Genomic DNA, 12,500 nt, shown 5'->3' on the forward strand with positions numbered 1-12,500 from the left:
ATTGTGCATGATTAACATAGTTTATATCATATTCAGCAGCGTAGTATATCTTCAAAACTATTAAAATAGTTTACAAAAAATAAATGTGTTGTGGGCTACTACTGTCTCAAGGATCGAAGAATATGATGTTCTTGTATATATGGAGTAACATAAACAAGCTTACATCCAATAAGTCCTCAGTGATCTCATTAATGTAATAAAGAAAAGTACAATTGAAGATCTCTCTTTCGAGAATCGCTTTTCTCCACTTTCTTTGTATTGTACTGTAATGAAGATCTGTAATTCCAATTGCTAGATATTCGTGCATATACTTTAGTAAATGTATGTGTATGTGTGTGTGTGTGTTTTGCCATGCATAAAGACATGTATATGTTTATATGTGTATAAATGTTTTTTTTTTTTTTTTACATATACATACTTATCAATGTATCAATTTATCTATCTATCTATCTATCTATCTATCTATCTATCTATCTATCTATCTATCTATCTATCTATATATATATATATATATATATATATATATATATATATATATATGTGTGTGTGTGTGTGTGTGTGTGTGTGTGTGTGTGTGTGTGTATGTGTATGTATGGATATGAATAAATAAATAAATATATTTATATTTATATTTATATATATACATATATATTTACATACTCGCATATATTTTACTTTATAAATATTATAAATATTTAATCTGAATAACCAAAGTCTTTCTGCTCCAACTTTATCACTGCATAAATAAAAACACCCAATCAGACAACAAAAAGTCGGACCAACCAGAACCTCATACAGATTTGAACCAACTTATAATCTAGAGGCCTGTGCTGCCTTCCCTGCGTGACTGCCGACCGGAATGACCTTTGACCTCGAGAGGGGGACGTTATCTCCGAAGAAAACGCTCGTGAACCGCCAAACACGAGCAAGTGCCGAGGACACCTGTTAACTTTTCCCGAGGAAAGACTTCACTGGTCTCGAACCCGGGAACCTCCAACGCTGGAACCAACCTGAAAAGAGAGTTAGATGCTTTGCCGACTGTCCACCGAGATCTAAATAATAAAGGCGAAAATTGGTCCTCATATATCTTCATCTTCAACTCTTTTATTATCAGTCCTTTGTCATTTTTGTCTCTCCTTTTAATATGAAGTCCCATTTTTAATTGGTATATTGTTGTTTTTTTTTCAAATTTCTTCCTTCAATCATCTTAATGCTTGCAAATATGATCATTCTCCTCTACATTTGCGTTCTCGTTAATAAGGATAATGATTTAACTAATCTGCCTATGTCAAACAAATATTATTTATTAGGTTAATCCTAGCATTGAAAATTACCCTGTTCATCATCTGAAATTAATTTATCAATAAACAATTAACGTTAATAAAGTAAACATTTAATAAATCAATCGTAAGCTTATCATCATTTTTTAAACCGAATCCTGTTTGACTGTCGTTCATAGACGAAGTTTTAAAAGATCTAAGTTGATTGTTACATAAAAGAGAGAGAGAAAGCAAAAAAAAAAATGTATAAAATAAAAAGTCAAAGAAAATTAAGACATTAAGAAAATACTATAGATCACTCGCCATTATTTTCATTGATATTCTAACCTATGCCTATATATATTCTGAACAAAATGTATATCAATACATAATATCTAAAGAGTATCGTGGTTTCTCTTTCTCTCTCCTTTGTTTATCTCTCTATTTCTCTTTCTTTCCGTTTTCCTCTTTTTCCTTTATCTGACTCTTCCTTAAGTTCAATCTTCTGTCTTGACTGTTTCACCCTCTTTCCCCCTTCTCTCTCTTTCTTTCTCCTTGTTTCTCTTTCTATCCCTTCCTCCCATTTCCCCCTCTCTGTCTTCCTCTCTCTCTGTCTGTCTATTTCTTCCTTCAGTCACCTTAAGGTTTATAAGAATAATCATATAGGTTATTTGCATTCTCGCTCATAAGAATATCAAACGTGATTAAATTAATCTTTGGTTATTATGAGGTCAGCACTTGCATTCGCATATAAATTAAAACGTTTTAAAGTATGGAATTGTCGATAAACTAAATATCTAATAATTTACTCATCATTATTAGAAGCATAAATTGTAAATAACGATAATAGACGAATTTTATTTAAAAAAAATAAAAAAAATAGGGTAAATTGTTTCACGAAAGACTACCCACATTTTTTTTTTTTTTTTTTTTTTATGAGTAAAACATTATTCCTAAACTTCTCTTCGTTCTTTCTCTCTATTTGTCTCTCTTCTCTATAAGTTAATAAAAGTGATGACAGGGAATATAGTCGTATGTTGATGGTTATAATAATTATAGATATCTGCTCTCTCAAGCTAGAATAATACATAAGATTTTGCAAGTTGTCAGTAATGAAGTTTTAATATAAACAGTCATTTTTTATACTTCTATGACCTGTAACTCCTATATAATTTTTTTAAAGATTTAATGTACAGTTTGAAGTGTCCAAAGAGTTTCCTTTACATTCTTTTCCTCTTCCGTATTTTTCACAATAATATTTATTATGCAAAACGGACAATTTATCTTATGGTAATCTTTGATTTTACTTGTAGATCTGCAGATATACAGTATACACACATACACACACACACACACACACACACACACATATATATATATATATATATATATATATATATATATATATATATATATATATAATATATATTATATATGTATATATGTATATATATATATATATATATATATATATATATATATGTGTGTGTGTGTGTGTGTATACGTGTGTGTATATATATATATATATTATATATATATATATATATATATATATATATATATATATATATATATATATATATATTATTTGAAGATTTTTTTTTTTTTTTTTTTTTTTTTTTTTCATTTTTCATTCAATACATCATGGTATTGTTACATGTGAAGTTGTATTGTCAAACGACATGATATGTGAAGTTGTATTGGCAAATAATACATGGTATTTTTTATGTTGTATTGTCAGATATCATAAGCTGGTAATTTAACATGCGAAGTTTTATTTTCATATAACATAATATGGTAATTTTACATGTGAAGTTGCATTGTCAAATAATATGAAATGATAATTTTACATGTTAAGTTGTATTTTCATATGGCATAACTTAGTTATTTTACAAGTGAAATTTTGTCATATAACATAACATGGCAATGTTACATGTGAAGTTGTATTGTTAAGTAACATAACCTAGTAATTTTACATGTGAAATTGTAGTGTCAAATAACATAATATGGTAATTTCATATGTGAAGTTGTATTTGCAAATAACATAACCTAGTGATTTTACTTGTGAAGTTGTATTTCATATGACATAACCTGGTAATTTTACATGTCAAGCTGTATTCTCAAATAACATCGTACTTTTAAACGTGAAATTCCATGCTTTAAATAACTCAGTAGTGAAAATATGTTCCAAGATCAAGTTATTTTTTTCATGTGAACTGAATATTTAACACTAAATGTGTGTGTGTGTGTGTGTGTGTGTGTGTGTGTGTGTGAGTGTGTGTGTGTGTGTGTGTGTGTGTGTGTGTGTGTGTGTGTATTCTGATAAAGAGATACTATGGAATTCACTTTGATTAAAACAATGCTTTTGATAATTACAAAAGATAAGATTCACGCAACGAACAAATTTCCTAAATTCACAGAACACTAAAATTTAAGTTTGTAAATCATGAAATCCCATGTGATTATCGGTAGCAACCAGTGACTTTTCACTAAACAGAAGCAGTTATAATTCATGTTCGTTTTAATGATTAGCACTAGCGACCTTCCGTCTCATAAAGGTAGATATTTATTATCTACACATTTTTATTGAGACGCAGATGCACTGAGACGTTGGTGACGATCAGTTAACTACAATATGGCCAAATACCACAGTTGGATTTCAACTATGGTATTTGGCCACCATCAAACGCCATCAACCTGTCAACCTATCATCAGTTATTACCAGCCTGTTCACCAGTCAACCTAGCATCAGTATTAAATGAATAATTAATTAATATGTATATAGATCTTAAATGAAGCAGAGTTACCTTCTTTCTTCTTTTCTCTTCTGTGCTTCTTTTCCTTGATGTTTGAGGAACGAGTTCCCTTCTCATTCACTCCATGTAACTGGTCGTTCCTCGTGCCTTCTTCAGCATGTGTTCATGGGTTTCGTAGAAGGAAATTCTGCGTGTGTATATATGTGTGTGTGTGTGTGTGTGTGTGTGTGTGTGTGTGTGTGTGTGTGTGTGTGTGTGTGTGTGTGTGTGTGTGTGTGTGTGTGTGGTCATATTTGCCATTTAATAACCATCTAATCAACTACAACAAAGAGCAATATGTGTACAAAGAAAAGTAAATAGTAATAAAATATAAAAAAATCATGATCATAAAAATAAGCAAAAACAAAATAATGATAATGATTATTACTATTGTTGTCAGAATTATCATTATTATTTACATAGGTACAAGTATCTTTCGCAAAAGGTAAACCTTTAAAAAAATTGTAACCATGGTTTGCGTTTTGAAATATCTCTATTTGAGAAGCCATTATTCCAAGTACTGGGCCATATAACTGTTCAAGGAATTATAGATATAATCGCATAATCAAGTACCAGTGGCGTAGTAAAAGCGACAATTACAAGAAACATAAGAAATAGGGACAGTTTCTAAAGTTCTTTCTTCAGTCGAACACGTCGATATCTTCGTCATCACTACTAGAAGCTTCGACTAAGTCATTAGTGCTTTTATAATCTACAGCAGTACAATATTTTGTTTTCTTCATCTCTTCCAAAGAGTTAGCATGATATTCCTCAGTTGTTTCATCTTCAAACTCTTCCCTTTCATAAATATGCGTGTGTTGTGGGCCACTTTCCTGCTCCACGCCGGAAATCTTCCCTGTTGCCAAATCCTCCAGAAATTTGATGATGGTCGGAGCACCGTCGCCGAACCTCTGCGACTCAAATTTGGGGAGGAGAAAAGAAGGCACCTTGTCGGCTCGGATTACCTCCCCGTCTTCGCTGGTGAGGACCATGCCTCGGAATACGGACATCACTCGATTGATGAAGTTTTCGTCATTCCAGGACTCCTTTTTGGTTTGTAAAGATAGTTCTTTGATGAATAACGTCTTGATGATGTAAGACACTGGGACATTCAACTTAAGGTAAACATGGTCCCATACTACGTAGTGATTCCTATATTTTTTAGGGTACCACCAATCTGCCTTGAGCAAAGAACACAGAAGTTTACATGCCAGGATAACAACTCGTTGATCGTCGGTGATACTGGAAAGAATTCTGGCTTCAACCTCAGAGAGGCTATACCTCCACTCATTATCTCCACAGCATGTAATGCTTACTGGTACATCCTTTGCTACTTTCTGTATATGTTCAGGTAGGAGTGAGAAACAATTACCTTCAGGCCATGGAACACGGATGGCTGGTACCAAGTCTATGCTGGGCATCAGAACTAGAGGTTCAGTTTGTTTTTCACACCAGGCAATAAAAAGTGCAAGGCCCACTTTCGTCATCTCTATCCCTGGATATATTATGGATAAGTTTGGACTTTCAAATTTGAATACTTGCAGTGCCTTCTCTACAGCCTTTTCAAAATTCTCCAAGAAGTTCTTTCCTTTAAAAATGTCAGGGTCTTCTTTGCACTGGACACGTACTTTCACATCATCATCTGTGCAGTCTAGTCTGTTGTGACTCTTTTCTTTTTGTTCAACAGTGGTTGTGATATTGCCTCCCTCAAAGCCGTGGTAAGAATCCAGTTGAATATTAAAGTCCATTTCATCAGGAAGTAACATTCGAACATCTTCAGCCACAGATCCAACGTTCGCTATGTGACCTTGGTACCGACCATCAGCTTTGGCAATTTCTTTACATAACCTTTCCATTTCATTTTCTATTGTTTTCTTCATGCAGTGATTAAATTTTGAATCCTTAAAATCAACTTTTTTATCTAGTGCGCATTGACGCAGAGTTGCAGGTGACGTAATACCAAGCCTCACACACTTGCCACGCAGCAACACCCGGGTGCTTACCTCTGCTCGACTTTCATTCATGATCATATCTTCCTCCCAATCTGAGACTAGTTTGAGATGTACTGACTTGATATAGTCATTATGTGCTTGCCATATATCATCTGGTGTCATTCTTACAGCTGAATAGGCAGGTACCGTTGAGAAATGCTTGAGGTGCGTGAGGCAGACGGAGTGGCCCATGAGGGCTGCCAGATGTGCAGGCGTCATTTCTCCGTCTGCAACTGTATCTGTCTCTACATTTAAGCGAATCAAATATTCCAAAAGAGGTTTATGACCTCTTAGTGCTGCTATGTGTATCAGACGTGACTTCGACGCCGGTTCAAGCTCCATCTCCAATTGTACTTCGACCCGTTTCCTTATAGCATGAAGTGTGTGAACTAATCCCAGTTCCCCGATTAGACGCATCGCCGAGATGGAGGGAGGACGCAGTTGCCTCGAACTCTGTAGATCCGACAAGTAGCTTAGAAACTCCTGGACTACTGGTTCTCTCCTTCTTTCTTTGAGCATCAGTTCATACAGAACATCCTCCTCTTTCTTCAGGAGATGCGTGAGAAGGCCATGAGGGAGGTGGTCTTCTCGCAGTCTGGGTACACAATATGGCATGATGTGCAAGTCTCGGCACAAGGTGACTATCATCTGTAGCTGGGAAGTTTCTAAAGCAGCCGCCAGCGGATGGTTTTTGTCATTTCTCATCAAGTCGGTCCTCGCTCCTCCTCGTACAAGAAAATGACAGGCCAAAGGAAGGCCAAGACGTGCAGCTGTTGTTAGTAGCGTCCAGTTATCCTTTAGACTACATTCTTTTGGCCAAGACGTCCTATGGCCTCTCATTTGCACCTCCTTCAGCAGTTCAGTGAGGCCTCTTCTCAGCAGTTCCTCCTCCTCGCCTTCGCCTTTGATGCTGATCAGTTCTTCATTTATACCTCTCACGTACTCCTGTTGGAAAATGTATCTTAAATTATTCAAAATTGCTTTGTGTTTTGTAGATAAATTTGTGATTAGATTCATACGATAAAAGGCAAACTTCAAAAGTTGTATCTTTTGTGACATCTAATAGTAATATGGTTTGATTTTATTTACTTTTAGATGGTATGTGTAAATTTCTTCTAATATCTAGATTTAGAGATATCACATTTAGAGATATTATACATGAAAAAAAATTTCATGGATAACAAGTTATGCTACAGGATTTAAAAGATACACACTTACATACAGACTTCTAAGTATAGATAAATGAAACATTGAATGGTGAGCCGGTGCCATATGAAAGCAATCTCTTAATCACGAAATTAATTACTGTAATTAATGAAAGCTGAATTCATTTCCCAATAGTGCAAAAAAAAAAGCTGAATTCTCAATATCACAGATTATAATCCGTAGATCATATCATCGACAAGGTTAATATTCCTTCAATAAAGAAATTATATTAAAATATGTGGTATTACCTAACACGAGACCATTCCCGTTCCTCCATATGGTGAAATAGTGAGAGAGAATTATGTGGGGAAATACTATGAAAAAGAAAATGATAATTTATATACCACAATAGAAGATATAACCGATGACTGCAGAACTTTTTATGTCTACTGCAGGCTGTTATGTCTGGTTATAATGGTAATCGGGACTTTACCTAATAAGATGTGTGCCGTGTGGGTTCTTCTGAGGAGGGAGGGCACTGGCTGCGCAGGACGGAAGGAAAGTGACATGTAAAGGTTATTTAAACTAGGATGAAGCTGTAAAAATTAATCACATCAGGCTGTGAGGTTGGGATCCTCCTCTCCTCTCTCGCTCCTGCCCTCATCCTGCAACCTGTGTTCTGTTCATGAGACCTGAACCCCCTAATGTAACCTGCACCCCAACCCTGTAACCTCTGTTTTGTTGTCCATTCTCATCCTCACCTTGTTCCACGCATCCTCACCCTGTTCCACAAAATGTATGTCCCAAGTACATGGTTCGCAAATCCCCTCGATTATGAAAAAATAAAGAGTATCAGCCCGACTTTGGTGCGGTCAGTGCCCTTCCTCAGACAGCCTGAAGTACCCCAGCCGGAAATTATAATAAAGGTGACCTATTAACCCTATTTCTTGTATGTTACTGGCCACAATTAGGAGCTGGAACGGCTGTGTATATGTTATTTTGATGTATTGCTTCACTGATATCATATATAGTGATCAATCCCGGAACTGCTTGAGATAATAACTTTGGTTTATAGGATAGCCTTACCATTGCTCCATTATTATAATCAATTATATATATTTTGTTTAATTACATTTGTTTTTTTTTACTACGATTATCACTTTCATTGGCAGTATTACTGCTGGTATTACTACAAGTGTCGCTTTTGCCATAACTTTCCTGTTACTTCCTCTACCTCTACACCGGTACCCGATTAATCGAATCTGGGAGGGGATAACTGCTTAATTTGGAGGGACCAAACGGGACCCACTTTTGGCCCTAAGTCGCCTATCGGGGTCCATTGTGCTCACGGAACCCTCACAAAGCTACAGCTGATTCACTTGTGTTGTTGTTTGTACTGCTCTGCACACAAGAGGGTAACGGAAATCCATAAGAAAACATCAAAACACGAAAACTGCGACCAAAGATTCTCCGATGCTGTTTTCGTTAGTGAGGCAACTCACCTCCCTTATAAGAGCGGGGAAAAGCGCAGGCAAGTCGGGAGTGCGGTGCGCGGCTTCGAGAATAGTGAGGCCATCGCTGCTGGTGGCGGTGGTAATGCTCTCCGGCCCAGGCCAAATCATGACACGTCGTGCCCTGAGTGAGTGAGTGATTGCAAGGGGCCGGAATACGCTTCATCGCGCGGGGCTCCAAGGCAATCGCTCCCGAAGAAGAATGGTGGTGGTCTGGTCGTGCCTCGCCCGTGCTCCATCAGGATGTTCTGTTGGCAATCGCTCTGAACGTCTCTTCCGTGTCCCGTCTCCATAAGTCTCTCACACACCACAAGGGGAGGAGATCAGAGAGATATTGCAGAAAGCAAGAAAGGTGTGTTGTACCTTAGTTATTATGCGTTATTGCCCTGTTCTGTCATACCATTTATTTCACCTGTAAATTATTTTGGCATTATATTTGTATACACGCGCACACGCAAGACGAGGAATGGCGTAACGGAAATCCATAAGAAAACATCGGAAACACGAAAACTGCGACCAAAGATTCTCCGATGCTGTTTTCGTTAGTGATGGACGAGGCGACTCACCTCCCTTATAAGAGCGGGGAAAAGCGCAGGCAAGTCGGGAGTGCGATGCGCGGCCTCGAGAATAGTGAGGCCATCGCTGCTGGTGGCGGTAATCGGTGTTGGCGTCATGGCGTCATGACATCATGACGCCATGTTTGCCCGCGAAGGGAGTAGGGGACCGCCCAACCCCGGAATACCCTCTCCCGAGGCTCCAAGGAGGCAAGGTCTCCCATGGAAGGGTTCATGGTGCCCGTGCTCGCGGCCATCTCTCGCGGCCATCAGCTCTCTTGGCTGTCTCTCTCGGATGAACGCTCAGAGGACCAGTCTCACACTCTCTCAGAAGGGAGAGATCTTGAAGGGAGCATCAGAGCGACAAGAAGTGTTGTACTTAGTTGTGGTATATTATTATTTGCGTTATTGCCCTGTTCTGCCATGCCAATTTATCATACTGGTAAATTTGGCATAGTTATATTTATATACACGCGCACGCGCACACACACACTCACACACACACACACACACACACACACACACACACACACACACACACACACACACACACACACACACACACACACACACACACACACACACACACACATATATATATATATATATATATATATATATATATATATATATATAATATATTTATACATACATACGTATACACACACACATATGTATATATATATATATATATATATATATATATATATATATATATATATATATATATATATATATTTCTCCTAAAGTTAAGATGCCCTCTGAGAGGCCGCCTAATACAGCTAAGAGAATATATGAAAGAAAGTTCGCAACAGAACTTACCATTGTCCTTCCTATTTACCAACGTGGAGAAAACATTTGAAAAGCTTTTCACAAGTTAGGAATCTCTTTCGACAAACGTCATACTTTTAGACACGCATACCTGTTCCAGCGCCTTCGCGAGCCCCGGCCGTTCCTTGCGCGAGGCGATGTCCTGAGGGCGTCGTCCCAGGTGGTCCGTGAGCCTTGGATCGACCCCCAGCGCCACCGCCATCTGCGCCCGCTCGTCGGAGTTGTCTGCCCAGCCATCAGAAAGCGACCTCTGGCTCGAGGTGTCCTCTTGGTAACGTCTGGACCAGAAATTGCCCTCGGCCAAGAGGTGCAGGGCGGTCCGTCCTGTGAAAAGGATCACAAACCAAATACCGACATGAGTCCTGACATGAGACTTTTAATGATTACCGTTGTTGATTTTTCATCTTTATCTTATTTCACATTTGGGGTTCTGGGATTCTAGAGAGCGTAATTCTACCTTTGCAGTCAACTGAGTTCATGTAAAGACGGTGTGCCTCAATTAATCTTTCTATTTCCACCCTATCATCCCAAACAGGAATCTTCGAGCATATGTGCATGCCCGCAAAGAGAACGTGAGGCAGCGTGGCGCCCTGTATGTCACGCACAAAGCCAGGGAGGGAAATGTTCACGTCACTCCTCGGTGACAGAATTTTATCCACGTACTCAGTATCGCCTTTCCACGCTTCCGTGAAGAGCTCTTTCACTCGCTGACCGTGAAGCTGTCGAGGGGAGACTTGTAATTATTAGGGACTTTGGGGTTTGATATCAATCTTCGCACTACCACGCAGTTTCTCAATAATAATCTGTTTCTCTCTTCAAGCGCACTGTCTATTTCCTTGATTTTTTTATGTTGCTGTTTAATTCATATAAATAAGCAAGCGGAAAGTTCTCGAAGAGCCAATAAGCCCATGCCCGACAGCCCCCCGGAATACCTTCATTGCCCTCATGATATGCTGCTCCTCGGCCGTGAGCTTAGCCGGAGGGGCGTTCTTGTTGAAGGTGGCCACGACGTCGGTGTGGCCGCGCGTGTGGGCCTCCTGTTCCGACGTCGTGGGTCTCCCGGCCACCGCCTTCCGGGGGTCAACGCCAAGGAGGTCACTCAGCACCCGCACCATGGCCTCCTCGTTGACCCGGACTGCCTCCCAGAGCACCACCTTCAGTTGGGACATCTTTTCCCACCGATGGAATAGGGGGCAAGGATGTTAGTCCTGCTTTCCATTTTAATGTGTAGGCGTTGAGATGTTTGTGAAGAATGGGCAGCAATGGTAAAAACGTTAATGCTAATGATGATTAAAGTGAACGATGGTGACAGTCGAGGCTTTAATGTGATTAATCATATTCTCATTTGGATCATATCTCTTTTGTTTAGATTTAATTCTTTTTATTTAATCAAAAGACGTGCACAAATCATTTATCATTATCTTCATCATTATCACTGATATAATAACAGTAATTAGCAGTAGTAGTAGCAGTATCATTATTGTTACTACTAATACTATTACTATTATCACTATTTTCATTATTATAGTTAATACTATTACTACTACTATTATCTTTATCAGAACAATCATTTGTATCACTTGTTACATTTATCATTGTAATTATCATTACTACCATTATCATTATTATTGCTATTATCATCATGATCATTATCATTATCAGTAGTAGTAGAAGATGCAGTACTTCCATCATTAAGATTATTGATATCACTATCATCATAGATGACAAAAGGGTTCTGTCTAACCATTAAGAGGTCTTCCTCACAGCACAACTAAACACACGTACTTGCTGTTCCCCGAGTTTCCCTTTCTCTAGAATATCCGTCACGCCTTTCACCACGTCCCACTGGTTATCCATAGCCGCCACGACCGCCACCGCACAGAGCCTCCGGAGATCGTGGCTCTGATAGCGAAGGAGTTCCAGCGCAGCCTCGGAGTTCTGCAGGAAGAGGGCCGAGAAGAGACCCCCAGTGAGAGCGTTCGGGGTGTAGGTGTGGGAGCGAAGTTGAGATCTGAATTCGTCGGCGTTCGACTGCGCGAGAAGTTGAATCAGCTGTTCGTCGGCGACGGCTTCTCGATCGCATCTGTGGAGGAGGTGCGCCATGCTCTTCCAGTCCCTGTTGCGGTAGGCCCAAGTGAAGGCGTTGTCGCCATTGTTCTCTCTGACGCAGACATTCAGGCCACACTGGAGGAAAAGAGGAGGGAAATTATGAATGCGGTATGTTTCTTCGTGTGTGTGCCTCTATTTTTCTTCATCTTTCTCTCTCTATATCGCTCTCCCTCTCTCTCTCTCTCTCTTTCTCTATTGTTCTTACTCCCTCTTCCCCTCTCTCTCTCTCTCTCTCTCTCTCTCTCTCTCTCTCTCTCTCTCTCTCTCTCTCTCTCTCTCTCTCTCTCTCTCTCTCTCTCTCTCT

At 38.8% G+C, this 12,500-nt stretch overlaps 1 protein-coding gene across 1 annotated transcript in view; it reads right to left on the reverse strand.

The window, feature by feature from the left end:
- Positions 1–3,498: 3,498 nt before the first annotated feature.
- Positions 3,499–12,500, reverse strand: part of LOC122248286 (uncharacterized) — a 17,724-nt gene continuing 8,722 nt past the window's right edge. Inside the window, 6 exon segments of the mRNA XM_086540067.1 lie at positions 3,499–6,990; positions 8,694–8,975; positions 10,179–10,411; positions 10,545–10,806; positions 11,020–11,256; positions 11,873–12,271. Coding sequence (XP_086396193.1) covers positions 4,696–6,990; positions 8,694–8,975; positions 10,179–10,411; positions 10,545–10,806; positions 11,020–11,256; positions 11,873–12,271 — 3,708 coding nt within the window. The 3' untranslated portion in view covers positions 3,499–4,695.

Source organism: Penaeus japonicus, unplaced genomic scaffold (assembly GCF_977035675.1).
Source record: "Penaeus japonicus unplaced genomic scaffold, GWHDUDI00000001_assembly GWHDUDI00000009, whole genome shotgun sequence".
Lineage (NCBI taxonomy): Eukaryota > Metazoa > Arthropoda > Malacostraca > Decapoda > Penaeidae > Penaeus > Penaeus japonicus.